The 16274-nt window shown below is 50.0% G+C and overlaps 2 protein-coding genes across 2 annotated transcripts in view; one reads left to right on the forward strand and one right to left on the reverse strand.

The window, feature by feature from the left end:
• Positions 1–16274, reverse strand: part of LOC126531147 (uncharacterized) — a 112008-nt gene that overhangs the window by 69501 nt on the left and 26233 nt on the right. The window lies entirely within an intron of this gene.
• LOC126532080 (cytochrome P450 3A8-like) overlaps positions 4963–16274 on the forward strand; it is a 29143-nt gene continuing 17831 nt past the window's right edge. Inside the window, exon 1 of the mRNA XM_055070514.2 lies at positions 4963–5528. Coding sequence (XP_054926489.2) covers positions 5461–5528 — 68 coding nt within the window. The 5' untranslated portion in view covers positions 4963–5460. The remainder of the gene's footprint in view (positions 5529–16274) is intronic.

Raw genomic sequence — 16274 nt, forward strand, 5'->3', positions numbered from 1 at the left:
CGACGATGAGGAAGTAGATCAGTTTTATGAAGATGTTGAATTAGCGATGAAAAAAGTGCAAACTCGGTATACAGTAGTAATGGGTGACTTCAATGCAAAAGTGGCGTAAAAGCAGGCGGACGAACAGGCAATTGTCAACTGCGGCGTCGATTCTAGAAACGCTCTAGGAGAGATGTTGGTAGAATTCGCAGAAAGGAATACGCTGAGAATAATGGACACTTTTTTTAGGAAACGTAGTAACAGAAAGTGGACCTGGAAAAGACGTAATGGTGAAACAAGAAATGAAATTGATTTCATACTTTCTGCCGATCCCAGCATAGTGCAGGATGTAGAAGTGATAGGTAGGATAAAGTGCAGTGATCATAGGTTAGTGAGGGCTAGGATTCACCTCAATTTTAACAGAGAAAGAGTAAAATTGGTCGAGAAAAAACAGGTCAACTTAGAGGCAGTAAGGCTAAAAGCAGACAAATTTAGGCTGGTACTTGCAAACAAATATGCAGCCGTAGAACATAGAGATGATGATGATGATGACATAGAGGTAATGAATGAAACCGTAAAGAGGTTGACTTCAGAGGCAGCAACTGAAGTGGGAGGCAAGGCACCTAGGCAACGAGTAGGTAAGCTCTCCCAAGTAACAAAGGGCCTAATAAAGAAACGGCAAAGAATTAAACTGTCCAACTCAAGAGATAAGACAGAATTCGCGGAACTGTCAAAACTGTTCAACAAAGCGAAAATAAGTGATATTCGAAATTATAACGTGAGAGAGACTGAAGAAGCCGTAAAAAGTAGACGCAGCCTGAAATCAGTGAGAAGGAAACTTGGCATAAGACAAACCAAGATGTATGCACTGAAAGATAAGCAGTGTAATATCATCAGCAATCTCGAAGGTATAATAAAAGCAGCGGAAGAATTCTGTACTGACCTGTACAGTACCCAGAGGACTCAGGAGTACTCTATTCGAAACAATAATGAACAGTATACAGAAACTCCTCCTGTAACTAGAGATGAGGTCAGAAGGGCCTTGCAAGGCATGAAACGGGGAAAAGTGGCAGGATAGGATGGAATAACAGTCGATTGAATCAAAGATGGAGGAGACATAATGTTAGGAAAACTGGCGGCTCTCTATCCGAAGTCTCTATCGACTGCAAGGGTCCCAGAAAACTGGAAGAATGCAAACATTATACTAATCCACAAAAATGGAGACGTTAAAGAACTGAAAAATTATAGGCCCATTAGCTTACAAGGGAACAACAGGCTGGCTTCAGAAAGAGATACTCTACAATGGATCACATCTATGTCATCAATCAGGTTATCGAGAAATCCACAGAGTACAATAAGCCTCTCTATATGGCTTTCATAGATTACGAAAAGGCATTTGATTCAGTAGAGATACCAGCAGTCATAGAGGCATTACGTAATCAAGGAGTACAGAACGCTTACGTAAATACCCCGGCAAATATCTACAGAGATTCCACGACCACGTTAATTCTACATAAGAAAAGTAGGAAGATACCTATAAAGAAAGGGGTCAGACAAGGAGACACAATCTCTCCAATGCTATTCACTGCGTGCTTGGAAGAAGTATTCAAGCTATTAAACTGGGAAGGTCTATAGGAGTAAGGATCGACGGCAAATACCTCAGCAACCTTCGGTTTGCCGATGACATTGTTCTATTTAGCAACACTGCGGGCGAGTTACAACAAATGATCGAGGACCTTAACAGGGAGAGTATAAGAGTGGGGTTGAAGATTAATATGCAGAAGACAAAAATAACGATAAATAACCAGGCAAGGGAACAAGAGTTCAAAATCGCAAGTCAGCCTCTAGAGTCTGCGAAGGAGTACGTTTACCTATGTCAACTAATCACAGGGAACCCTGATGATGAGAAGGAAATTCACAGAAGAATAAGAATGGGTTGGATCGCATACGGCAGACATCATGAGCTCCTGACTGGGAGCTTACCGTTATCATTGAAGAGGAAAGTATACAATCAGTGCATTTTACCGGTGCTGACATATGGGGCAGAGACTTGGAGACTGACAATGATGCTTGAGAACAAGTTAAGGGCCGCGCAAAGAGCGATGGAACGAAGAATGGTAGGCATAACTTTAAGAGACAAAAAGAGAGTGGTTTGGGTCAAAGAGCAAACGGGTATAGACGATATTCTAATATACATTAATAGAAAATAATGGCGCTGGGCAGATCATGTAATGCGTAGATTAGATAACCGTTGGACCCTTAGGGTGACACAATGGGTACCAGGAGAAGGGAAGCGCAGTAGAGGACGGCAGAAGACGAGGTGGTGCGACGAAATTAGGAAACTTGCGGGTGCTAGTTGGAATTGGTTGGAGCAGGACAGCGGTAATTGGAGATCACAGGGAGAGGCCTTCGTCCTGCAGTTGACATAAAATAGGCTGCTGCTGCTGATGATGATCACATGTTCCACGATTTTGCAGGGTGTACTTGTTAATGAAATGGGCCGATAATTACGAGGTTAGTCAGTAGTACCTGTATTGTGCACGGTAATGACCTTCCCCATTTTACAGTCGTCTGGAATGGATCCTTCAGAGAGTGATTGTGAAAACAATAAACCGAAAATACTCGAACAGGCTAGGTTAGTGTTGTTCAAAATTTTTGAACTTATGTCATCTGTGCCAGTGGTAGATGAATTTTTTATTTTATCTATTATGCACGATCTTCCACTACTGCTGAACGTTATGGCTTCCCCGGCTGTAGTAATAATAAGTGGTAATGTGAAACATGGTTCTTCGGATTCGTCAGTAAAAACAGATGAAAATGCATTGTTAAAGGTGTCTGCACAGTTGGTATCAGTCATGATTTCACCAGTATTGTTAGCCAGGGTGCATGATAGCGCGCGTTTCATTTGTGTTTATCAGCTGCCAGAATTTCTTGGGGTTATCGACTATCATTTTTGGTAGCTCTACTTCGTAAAATGAGCGCTTAGCCCTTCCAGTCGCGGCCAAGTATTCGTGTCCAGCTTCATAGTACTTTTCCCAGGCGTGCGGGTTTGCTTGGCGCTTAGCTGTGCGAAATGGGCGTTTTATTCTTGTTTCCGAGTCTTTTTAGTGCCCTTCTGGGCCAAGGGTTTCTGATTACTCTATCGAAAGCTGCATGTTGGGATGTATTTATTCATTAGTTCGATAATTTTGTGTTTGAAAAGTGCCCTTTTCATTTACACTTCTGAAATGGAAGGTCGTTTCAGGAAGACCGACAGTCGAGTCCACAGTCTCAATATTTTCATTGCGATAGTAACTATACAGACGCTCAGGGCACATTCACGCCGTCGGCGCCGCCGCTGCCGTTGTCGTGTTGTCCCGGCGACGGCGCATGCGCGGCTCGCGCGCGGAGGATTGCTAGAATCAGCTATGGTTCTAGTAACGTTTGTTACAGGGTCATTAGAGACGTGGAATGCGTTTGGTGAAGCGAAATGGATGCACCGCTGACGCTATATATACGCTCAATCGCGGCGGAACAATGGCAGCGTTCTGCCTTCCGCTGCCGACACGAGCGTTAAATGAGCGCATGCGCACAATGAGTACGCTATTTAACGTTCCTGCCGAGCTACTGGGTGTATGCTCCAAGTCTGAACAGTGAACGTCAAGCCAACGTTGTGTTTCATTGTGCGCTGACTAACGACGACAGTTTCCCGTCGGCCTCACTGCGTACATGCAATTATCGAGATACGTACCACGTCCGCAACGCTACTGGCAGCGCTCGTCACGCGAGCCAGAATCAAACAATGTAGCTCTCTTCGTTCAGAGGTGAATGATTGGCACGCTGAGCGTTTTCTGCGGGTGGAGCTTGCTCGTAATTTTTAGGTTGTTACCGACTACATAGGAGATTCGCTGGCTCGCTTTTTATAAGGTAACTGTTGTTATGCGATGCTCTTAACGCGCCAAACGTCTTAAGCTGCTGGCTTGCACGAGATTATTCTACATGTAGAGGCATGCGCGTCTGTGGTCTACACGCACTGTTCTCGTACCTAAGGCCTAAGAAAGATAAGGACACGATCATGCAATACATTTAGTGTAGATCGTCATCAACCTCAAACATTGATTACGAATTTTTCATGAAAAGTCTTCTCAGGAGGCTGCAAACTGTAATATAAGAGTGGGTGTGGCGACCACCAAACTTGTAGCATACAAGGTCGATCAATAGTTACAAATATACATAAAGCCTGGTCCGTACTGGGGTGCTGCGATGCAAATTCAGACAGCATCGCAATGCTACAGCCTGGTATCGAAAAAAGAGTTTGATAGTTATGATGTATTGTTGGCAAATGAAGAACACGTGGACGTTGGATACGTTTTAACGGAGGGCGTCGCCACGGCCTACAGAGGTTGCGCGACTAAGCGATGTGGTTGGAGCGCACATCAGAGTGCAGCGCTCGGTACGTCAATGCTGCTCTTTGTCGCCATTGCCTTTCCTTCTTTCTTTTTTGCATGTACATTGATTTTTTTAGCGTTATTAATAGCACTACCATGCGAGGATTATGTCTCCGTGCAGCGTAAGTACGTGTCTTGCTTATGCAGGCGGCATAGCACTGTTTTGTTCTGAATATGAAGGCAGCATTAACGATGTTAAAGTCGTCAAAGATTCCTGTGGTGCTAGTGGCAGCGAAATCAACTGGCGAAAGGGCTCGGGATTTTGGCATGGATACTTGCCAACGACTCCAAGCATTTACTGGAGCGTAAGGTGTGATACGAGTCCAGTATCCTATTTTAAAATGCCGTTGGAAAATTAAATATTATTAAATAAAGCAGCGGGCAAACTGAACGAGACAATAAAGATAGGTGACCTCTTCTATTATCGTTTATTGCGTCATCTTGCGTGTTTGCATTGTCTTCATTAGCTTTCTTTCACGAGGCAGCTTTCTTCGGACTCTTCGAAAACCAGCCGACCTAAAGCAGTGCTTCGCTACCAAAGTCCGATATTAGGGAGAAATCTTTATTGCGCATGATATTTTTGAAATGCTTATGCCTATTAAGCATGCGTGTATTTAATAAGTGCGAGTATAGCAATTTCGCTTTTGATCTCCCGCGCCAGAGGCAACTTTTTGATGTGGGCAGTAGAAGGCGCCACTTAATAGGAGCAGAAAGGAAGTGGAGGCCAAGACGACTACTTGGATCATTCGACTGGCAACAGATGGCAGCACGTCACGGCAACGTGTTTCATTAGCGTGTTTTCGTCTCTCGTCGTTGCGCTGTAGCAAATAAAAAAAAAAAAAAGGACTAGAGTTGGAAAGAAAAAAAGAAAGAAAAAAGAAAGGAGCAAAACATAGGAGCGGCGCATCAGTCACTGCGCGCATTGGCGCATGTGGGCGCGACGCTGCGAATGAGACACTCACGCGCTAACTTTTTCAGTAGCACTTCGGCTCACACAGTAGCGAGGACCGGATTTTCTTACGAGGAAAAGGTTTTGCGACGGCCCTGAACTGAGATGGCTGTACTTTTCGGAATACCGGACTGGGTCGTCTTGATATTGACGCTGGCAGTTCTTCTCTACTTGTGAGTAAATATCCATCTTTTGTCTACATTGTAATGAAACGCACAAATATGTTACCGCGGTGTAGACTTGATGCACTATGAGGTGAAGTTACCGTACGTGGAGCACATACTATATAGTAAGTCTGCTGTTCGCTACTAATCTGCGTAGGTGCGTCCCCAAACACTAGAGTTAATGCGACCAAGGTAACAAGCTACTGGTCGTGTTACCCAACCCAGCATCGAATAAGTGGCTATATACTGAGGTTTACATAACGTGGTGCAGGGGCATAGGCAGGGAGAGGGAGGGGGAGCATACCTGGCAAGACCCCCCCCCCTTCCCCTAAATTTCTGCGAACCAGGATGGCGGGCATAAAGCGATGTGCGTCAGCACAGCACCCACCTGTCCCCCCCCCCCCTCTCCCTCCCCACCTACCCTGGCTTCCACAAAAATTCCTTGCTACGCCACTGACGTGTTGCTGCAGTACTATTCGTCATACCCCATGTTGCGATGTGATTCAGTGAGGCGTGCAATTCTAGCTATAAAATGTGAGATCATATAGGAAAGCGCCAACGTTGGGACCGAAATGGCAGCGAGACATTGCACATTCCGAGAGATGTTGCATTCGCAAGCGGCATGGAGTAAACGGCGCGATTACGACCACGCTCTCATTCTCCATTCCAAATCCTATCTCCGACGGCAGGAGTCGGCGACCAGAGCCTGCGCCCTAATAATGACGTGTTGAATTGCACAGTGGACGCATCATTCTAGATTCGCACATTCTCCGGATTCGCGTATAAATTGTACTCAAAAGAATTGAGGCGATAATCTGCGGTACCGCGGTATTTCGTCACCGCGTGGTCGCCGTTGACACGTGCCGACGTACACGCCTCGTGACCTTGGGGCCACTTGTGGCGCTGCCTGTCCTCATGCAGCGCACTCGCACAATGGCTGGCCGTGGCGCATAATCGAAGAAAGCGGCACGGGATTCCCGCCGCTACAGCAGCGCCCTCACCCACACCCTCCACTGCTTCCTGCCTAGCCGAAACTACGTACCCAAACAAGCGGTGGCGGCAGAATATTGACTTCCAGGCGGGTGGCCCAGCGCCGGCATTCTATTTTATTTTTCTATTTGTTCGTTACCGTATGTATCACTGATCGATACATATATAAGTAGGCGCGGGGCTTCATCCTAGTCAATGACCGAGGGCAAAACGATTTAAAATGAAAAGAAAAAAGAAATACAAGAACTGATTGTCACCGCAATGTAATTCGTAAAGAAAGATTATTGAGAAAACCGTGAATGATTAAAAGTAGCTCTTCCTTTAGACGGGACACAGTGAGTGTAATGATGTTGGGCTTCTTAGCACGAGGTCGCGGGGTCGAACCCCGGCCATGGCGGCCGCATTTCCATGGAGGCGAAATGCGAGAACACCAGAGTACTCTGATTTGCGTGCACGTTAAAGAACCCCAGGTGGTCCAAATTTTCGGAGTCCCCCACTACGGCGTGTCTCATAATCAGATCGTGGTTTTGGCACGTAAAATTCCATAATTTTTTTTAGAAGAAGCCAACAGACACCAATGAAAACATAGGGGAAATTACTTGTGCTTAATAAATGAAATAAAGAAACGATAAATTAATGGAAATTAAAGTGGATGAAAAAACAACTTGCCGCAGGTGGGAACCGAACCCACAACCTTCGCATTTCGCGTGCGATGCTCTACCAGTTGAGCTACCGCGGCGCCGTTTTCCCATCCACTTTCTTGGGTATCTTATTTATGTGTCCTAGTAGAACCCTGGGAGTGTTAGCCAGCGCCACCACTTGTCACAATCCACCCCGGGTCGTGAACAAGGGAGGGCTTCTCAGCGTGGTGGTGCTGAAAGATTACTGACCGGCACGGAGGAAGGAAACTAAGGAGAGGCCCTACCCCCTCCGCGCGCTAGGAGAAAAGTGTGGCGGAAATGACGTATAGGTTCTCATTTCTTTTGCTGCTTTTTTATTTTTTTTGCTGCATGGCCACGCCTTTTGGGCCACAATGGCGGCGTTCTTCTGATTTTTTGAGCGCGCACACGTGTTGCTCTGGTAGGTTTCGTGCCGTGGCAAAGGCGCTGTGTGGGCGGGTTTGCGTTAGTCACCGTGTCTTGTTGCGCTGTGTTACCTGCACCGTGCTCTGCCGGATGTTGCGCGAGCGCGCGCGCTCCGCGTGCGAAACCACGCGCAGCGCGGCGTGGTTTCGCGAAAGATGTAAACAAGAGAGGAGGGTGGCACAAAAGGCGGGGCATCGCCATGAGCAACGCCAACTTCCGGCTTCACTTTTGCTTCACAAAGAGTGACGTCAGGGCCTCTCCTTAGTTTCCTTCCTCCGTGCTGACCGGCGAGCTGCCGTGCTCGTCGGTGTTTATTGTGGTGCGGGTGACCACTGTTGCCTGCCGAGCTATAGCAGGCCGCCGAGCTTGGCGGGCGAACCAAGATTATGTCCGAGGGGGCGTCACCTACTTGCTACAACCCCTCACCCCCAGTTTGTTTGTTAAAATAAAAAACAAACGTCCAAGTTCAAACAAATGTCCAAGTTCACACTATGAGGCTCTGCCTCTACCCTTGCTGGGTCGACAGTGCCTGCTACCCAGGCGAGTAACGGTCTGGTGGCCTCCGCCGTCGAGTACTCCGCCTGGGCACCGGTGTTGACGGGTCGGGTGTGGCAACGCCGGGTGCTGCCTGGGCCAGCCTTGTGAGTGGTGCCGAGCTCGACACCGGTCCAACGGGGGCCGCACCACTGGCTACGGTTGTCGCCTCCGAGGTAGGTGGTACTCCGCTAGAAGCGACTGGTGCTGCCGCTAGTCCTCCTGCGGGCTGGAACTCAGTGGCAGTCGAGGGTGCTGGCCAGGTCCCGAGGCGAGGTCTGACATGGTCGGCGTGTCTATGCCACATGGCCCCGTCTGGCATGCGGACGAGCAGCGATGAGGCGCTGGCAGGAGACACCACCTGTCCGGCAGACCAGGGTGAGCCAGGACGGAAGTTCCTGGCGAAAACTGGAGCTCCCGACTCTGGCAAAGGCCCGGGACGGCATCCTTGGTCAGCAGCCAGCTTCTGCTTCAGCTGCTTCAAAAGCACTGTGGATCGAAGGTCCGGATGCAAGACGTGCAAGGGTGTCTTGACCATCCGACCCAGCAGGAGCTCACAGGGGGCACGGCCAGTGACATCGTGAGGAGTGGTCCGGTACTGGAATAGTATCCGAGCAATCTGCGTCCGGAAATCCCCAGTCTGGCTCTTCTTAAGCTTGTCTTTGATAGTTTGCACTACCCGCTCGGCTGCGCCATTTGAAGCAGGGTGGTACGGTGGAACCATCACCCGGCGGATTCCGTTTTTCGTCAGCCAGGCCAGGTACTCTGCGCTGGCGAAAGCAGGACCATTGTCGGACACGATGACATCTGGCAACCCCTGGGCGGCGAAGACCTGTCGTAGCGCTGCAATGGTCGCGCCTGCTGATGGGGTGGTGACGGGTATAACCTCTACCCACTTTGTAAAGGCGTCCACCACCACCAGGAAGTAATGGCCCTTGAAGGGTCCCCCAAAATCCACATGTAGGCGGGACCAGGGTCTCTGTGGGAACGGCCAGGGGGTGATTTCCACACGACGCGAGGCTCGCTGATTCTCCTGGCAGATTTGGCAGCTCTGCACCAAATGCGCGATGTCTTGGTCCAGGCCAGGCCACCAAACATGGGACCGGGCCACCATCTTAGTCTTTTCTATCCCTGGATGACCCGCGTGCAGCAACTGCAGAACCCTGGACCGGAGACTTTGTGGGATCACCACCCTCGAACCCCACAGTAGGCAGCCCTGCTGCAAGCTCAGCTCAGCGGCCTTGTGGCTATAGGCCTGCTGCACCAATTCCTCTCCACGGGACACCGCCTTGACCACCTGAGACAGGACTGGGTCCCGGCTGGTCGCTTGAGATACCGCAGATCTGGAGAGCACCTCCGGGTACGCGTGTTCCAACATGAACACTTCAGCAGGTTCTGGAACAGCATCAGGCACCTCTGGCAGGGGCAGGCGGCTCAGGGCATCAGCAGGTCCCAGGTCCTTTCCCGGACGGTAAACCAGCTGGTAGCTGTAAGCTGCCAGCCTCAAGGCCCAGCGTACTACTCGAGGCGATGCCTGCACAGGAACTGCCTTGTCAGGCCCCAGCAGCCCCAACAGCGGCTTGTGGTCTGTGACCGCCTCGAACTTCCGGCCCCAAAGGTACTGGTGGAAGCGTTCGACACCGAACATGAGGGCCAAACCTTCCTTGTCCAGCTGGCTGTAACGTTGTTCTGCAGCATGAAGCCGTCGGGAAGCAAACGACACAGGGTGTTCCTGGCCATCTTTGTCCCGGTGTGCCAGGACGGCTCCCACACCGTACGGCGACGCATCTACGGTAAGGACTACAGGCTTAGCAGGATCAAAATGCACCAGCACTGGAGCCTTGGTGATTAGCTCCTTGCTGCGCTGGAAAGCCTGGTCCTGCTCCTTCTTCCAGACCCATTGCTGACCATCTCGAAGCAGAAGATGGAGCGGCTGTAGATGCTGCGACAGGTTCGGCAGAAAACTCCTGTAGAAGTTGATGAGGCCCAGGTAGCTCTGAAGCTCCTTCTTGTCCTGGGGCTTAGGTGCCTTGAGCACCGCATCAACTTTGCGGGGAGCCGGGGCTAGGCCTGCCTGGGAAATGATATGTCCCAAGTACTCAACGCTGGGGGCTAGGAAAACACACTTTTCCAGCTTGAGCTTGAGGCCGGCGTCCTGTAGTCGTGCCAAGACGTTGTGCAGGTTCTGCAGGTGGTCCCTGTCGTCGCTGCCAGTAACCAGGATGTCGTCCAAGTACACCGCCACGTGCCTCATGCCCCTGAAGAGGTTGTCCATCTCCCTCTGGAATATGGCTGGGGCTGAGGCCACGCCAAACGGTAAGCGCGTGTACTGAAAGAGTCCCAAAGTTGTCGATATAGTGACATACTTCCGGGAGGCATCCTGGAGCACCAGCTGCTGGTAAGCATCTCTGAGGTCGAGCTTGGTAAACTTTTGTCCACCGGACAATGCTGACCAGAGATCTTCAATCCGGGGCAGCGGGTACTTCTCGACGGTAGCGACGGGGTTGATGGTAACTTTGAAATCCCCGCAGATTCTGACACTGCCATCTCGCTTGAGGACTGGCACAATGGGAGCGGCCCATTCAGATGTCTTTACGGGCACCAGGATGCCCTCTCGCTGCAACCGTTGCAGCTCCTGGGTAACCCCGTCCTTCAGGGCGAACGGCAGTGGGCGAGGCTTGAAAAAGCGTGGCCGGGCTACCTCAGGTACATAGATGCCAGCCGTCGTGCCGGCAAATGTGCCCACCCCTGGCTGGAACAGGGACTTGAACTGGGTCAGGAGGCTCGGAACGTCTTGCACTACATGCAGGCTGGCTTTCTGGTACTGTGGCAGACGAACGCCCAATGCATGAATCCAGTTTCGGCCCAGCAGCGTCGGCGACGACCCCTTCGTTAAGTAAAGGGGAAGGGTTGCCTCCCTGTCGCCAAAGCGAACGCTGACCTGTGCCTGACCCTGGACCTGGGAGAGTTGCCCGGAGTAGCTGCGCAGCATCACGCCCGAAGCCTCGACGGACACGCCGGGGAAAGTCCGCTTGAAGAGCTTCCCGGCCATTACAGACACGCTGGCCCCCGTGTCCAGCTCCATGGAAATGGGGTGCCCGCAGATTTCGACGGTCAGCATGTATGGCGGCACAGACGACGGTACAAAGCCTGTGTGCCACATGTCGAAAATCGGCGGGTCCTCGGCCACGACGTGGAACCTGGCCGCGGAAGAGCTTGAGCTTGCTGCCGCATGCCTCCGCCGCGTACCCTTGCGACGGCTACCCTGGCCGCGGGCTTGTGTTGTACCTGGGCTTGAATCCGGCTGCTGCTTGCTGTTCGTCCTCCCACTTCGGCATACACGTGCCAGGTGCCCAGTTTTCCCGCACGTAAAGCATTGTGCTTGAGAGAACTGGCACTGTGAAGGGGAGTGGGCACCACCACAGCGACCGCAGGTACTGCCCTTTGTCGCGAACTTGTTGACCGCCGCTTCCGCCGACGGTGAGCCAGTCGCACGGGAAATCTCGCCGGCGTCCTTGGCGGCAGCTTCCATTGCCAGCGCTGCCTTCACGGCGTCGTCCAGCGACGGGTCGGGAAGCTCCAGGAGTCGCGTCTGCATGGCGGGGTTGTTGATTCCGCAGACGAAACGGTCCCGGAGCAGCGAGTCCAGTTGGTCCCCGAAGGCGCAGGCACTCGCTAACCCTCGTAGCGCAGCAACGAATTGCCCGAGGGTCTCTCCTTCCCGGCGGCTCCGGTTGTTGAAGCGGAAACGCTCCATTAGTGTGGACGGTGCTGGGTTAAAATGCGAGCGCAGTATGGCAAGCAGCTCACCCAGCGTCTTAACGTGCGGCGTGGCTGGCTTGAGAAGGTCGAGCAGGAGGCTGAAGACGCGGGTCCCGCAGCTGGCCAGGAAAATGTCCCGCTGTTTGGCCTCGGGTGTGTCGTTTGCCCGGAAGAACACGTGGACTTGCTCCTCGTAAATTTGCCAGGCGGACCCATCTCCCTCGAACGGCTCGAGCCTTCCGTACAGCGGCATGGCGACAGCAACGGGGGGCGGTGTTTCGCCGCTCGCGGCGGCGTGCGACGCTCCGTAGGTACTCGTCGCCAGCTTCGTCGCTAGAGTCACGAGGATCCCATCCTCGTCGCCAGTGTCACAATCCACCCCGGGTCGTGAACAAGGGAGGGCTTCTCAGCGTGGTGGTGCTGAAAGATTACTGACCGGCGAGCTGCCGTGCTCGTCGGTGTTTATTGTGGTGCGGGTGACCACTGTTGCCTGCCGAGCTATAGCAGGCCGCCGAGCTTGGCGGGCGAACCAAGATTATGTCCGAGGGGGCGTCACCTACTTGCTACACCACTCAGAGACCTTGGCGGCCGACGTGGCACGTCCTTTTTGCCGCAGGCGTCACGGGAACGTGATCTTTTTGGGTGAAGGTAACTGGTCAATAAACCCACATATGCTACCTGAAGGCATCAATGTTGCCGGATTCGAGACCCTCGTTATGTAATAAATGAGAAGAAAGAGGGTTAACCGAGGGGCTCGATTTTTATTAGTCATATCAGAAGAAGCCAACAAACACCGACACCAATGACAACATAGGGGAAATTACTTGTGCAGAGCACGCACGCGATATGCAGAGCATCGCACGCGAAATGCGAAGGTTGTGGGTTCGGTTCCCACCTGCGGCAAGTTGTTTTTTCATCCACTTTAATTTCCGTTAATTTATCGTTTCTTTATTTCATTTATTAAGCACAAGTAATTTCCCCTATGTTGTCATTGGTGTCAGCGTTTGTTGGCTTCTTCTGATATGACTAACAAAAATCGAGCCCCTCGGTTAACCCTCTTTCTTCTCGTTTATATTTTTTTAGTGATTCTAATGAGTGTTTCCATTGCGTTTTCTTGGAACACATTTCAATATCTTTCAGTAAAAAGAGAAGCTATTACTGTAGTACATGCGCGTGAAGAATGTCCGTTCCAAGCGTCTACTGCGAATGTCTGATCCAAATGTTAATATAGGTGTATTAAGAGTGATTGGGGTTAATGCAATGAAATTTAGCGGGATGGTTAGGCACATAGTCGATCCAAATAGGCCGTGAAGCTTCGGCCGAAAAGTGATTCAGAACCACTTGTCGCCGACAACAACAAGGATGGTTATGGGAGCAGCGATTGAAGCGCGACTATCAAATTGAGGTTTTTTGTCAATGAACACAGGGTATAGTGTTTACAGAAATGTTTGGACTGTTAGCCGATATGGCTAGTTATCGGTCCAACCTAATACACGGGTTTATGTAAACACGTTTACAAGTAGAGGTGCAGTGAGTAGGTTAGACACAGGGATGCATATATATAGCACCGTAGCTTATTTGAACAGAAAGAAAGAAAAAAACATGGAAATCAATACAATTCAAAATCTCTACAAATAGGAAGTCGGGATATATGCGCGGGAAAAACAAACAATAGAAATGAATAAAAGACAATGAGCAGGGAACAAACATTGAGAAAGAAAAATCGTTCTTTAATTTAAGCGCGACACAGTTTGATTCATACTACGAAAATAAAATTCCTAATCAATTTTATATACGCGTCGCGAGTGAAAAAAACAAGAGACCTCTATTTCCCTCTAGCATTAACAATGACTACCTATTTCTCACAGCCCACTATAGAAGGAGGCGTTGGCGCCGCTATCATTCGCATTGCACTGCTGCTCTTGAAGTGTGCAGAAAGGCGCGCTCCTTACTATACGCTCCCCTCACACGTTGTGTTGTTTTGCTCGTCAACGACAGCCTGAATTCTGGCGGTGCGGGCGGCTTCATCGTTTCTTAACGTCTACAGTCAACAGTAGCGAGTTACGACCGCCAGATAATTCTTTGTTTACTTTAGCCGTTTTCGTGCGACTGCTGTGGCTGACGTGTTTGGCATCCGCCTGTTCGTAGGCCTCGACAGAAAGCGTCCTGTGCAGGGGTGCAATAACAACACCCGTGCGGCTGACCTTTTGCTGCGTCGCTTTCCGCGCAGAAAGTTCGAAACGCCCGCCGAGTCGAATGGCAGGACATCTGAAAATACAGCTCTAATGGCAGGCCGTCAGAACAAATTTCGCGACTTCCAGAACACAAATGACGTTGCTTCTGTTTTACAGCAGAGCTGTTATACGCTAGGTTCTGGTGGTTTGTGTGCGTAGGCAAAAAAAGATGGCGGCCACCCCAGAGCTAAAAGAGCTGAAGCATAAAGCGAAAGCGTATCGCCGGGTATGCTCCTGCTGCGTTTAATCGTGACAATTGTCTAAACGTATTGCGATACAATAAGTATCGTAATAAAAGAAGTAAAACCGTAACAGACACTGTTCACTGTGGATTGCGGTTTGACGTCACGGGCTCTATAGGCAAACCACGTAACCTTGTCTGTTCGCTTCCACCCGTGCAGTGGGTAGGCCGCGTGCGTTGTGGACTGCGGAAGAACAGTGCGCCTACGAAGAACACCTTCGTGAATAGAAGCGGGATTGTGCGTGGCGACGGCGGGCAGCACGTAATACGAACGAAGATACGTCCGCAAACGCCATACGTTTGCACCTTTGCTTGAATCAGCCCTACTGACTCCATTCCCATCGTAATTGTGGGTGAATTCAACGTAGGAGTGTCTCGGCCGGATGGAAAGTGGTTCGTGGCGTTTCTCTTGGAAAGGTTCGGCATTCAATGCTACACAAACATCAGAGTGCCCACGACGCGTCATCGGTCGTGTATAGACCTCACATTGGCCAAGAACCTTTCCGGTGCCGCCACAAAGCCACTGGACGTATATCATAGCCATCATAAAGCGATAGTCACCTCGGTGACGGAAATATTAAATCCAAAAGGGCAAACAAGAGAACGTTAAAAATGAAAGAAAAAGTATTAATTATGGAATTTAATAAAACAACAAAAAATTCGTGAAAGAAACGAAATTCGTTAAGGTATGTGTCTTTTATTTTCAATCAACATATCTATTGTCAGCATATTTATCAACATATATACAACTCCGCTGGTCATCCACATTCACAGTGTGGAGTGGCTCTGAATTTTTTCACGGATATAACGTCACACTATTTTTCCTTCCACCGGAAGTGTTCCCTCGTCACATAAGCGACGCTAAGCCCCATGAACCGCCACGTTTCGAGTGTGTGGGCTTCTATGGAAGCTTCGCTGCCAGCTGCATTTACCTTGTTGGGTATGTCAGTGGTCAGGTGTGGTCACGGAGCAGGTGTGGTCAAGGTTAAGTGTGTATGCGTTAGTTGGTCGCGTTGCTGGACATTAATGAATGTCCGTTATTTACTCTTTCTAATTCTATATGGTATCCAACAGGGTATTACTACAGAATGTTCGTGTATCAGTATAAAACTCGGTAGGAATAAAGCGACCCGCCGTGGTAGTAAGCACTAGCAAACCTGAGAGCGCGGGTTCGAATCCCGGCCACGGTGGCCGCATGTCGGTGCGGGGTGAAATGCAAAAACGCCCGTACACCGTGCATTGGTTGCAAGTTAGATAACCCAGCGTGGGCAAAATTAATCTGGAGTCCCTCACTACGGCGTGCCTCGTAATCAAATCGTGGTTTTGGCACGTAAAACCGCAGAATTAAACTTGTTTACGAATAAAGCGAGTGTTGTTAGAGGAAAGGCGGATGGGAGGGGGCGAGAGAGCAACATGTCTGATAAATGTAAAAGCTATTGCCGCTTTGGAAACACCTTACAAACTAAAAAAAAAAAATTGTGCTGATTGTTTCTCTCCATGCTGGTCGCAGGAATGACACTCTTCCTGTTTACGAACTCACGAGCCTATCAAAATAAAATGTCGCACGAATAGTTTGAGAGTTGGGAAAACATGCTGAAAAAATTTCAGAATTCTAAGGTCTTAATGTCAAGTGGCGCAGAGGGAAGTACGACAGAGGGACACAGAAAGCGCGGGGAAAAGCACTTAGAACAGGTGCCCGAAGAATTAGAAACGTAACTTAGAAGGGTATTGGTTTTGGCAAGTCGGTTTTCCATGATGTTAAGTAGTTCAGCGCGAAGCAGGCCAGAGGGACACAGAAAGAAAGAGAACACGCGCTTCTTACAAGTGTAGGATTTTAGGGGGCGCCGGGGGAAATTATCAAGTATCTGCTAATTGAAGTGCTTGTCGACGATAACCGTTTGCTAACTAC

Source organism: Dermacentor andersoni, chromosome 5 (genome assembly GCF_023375885.2).
Source record: "Dermacentor andersoni chromosome 5, qqDerAnde1_hic_scaffold, whole genome shotgun sequence".
NCBI lineage: Eukaryota > Metazoa > Arthropoda > Arachnida > Ixodida > Ixodidae > Dermacentor > Dermacentor andersoni.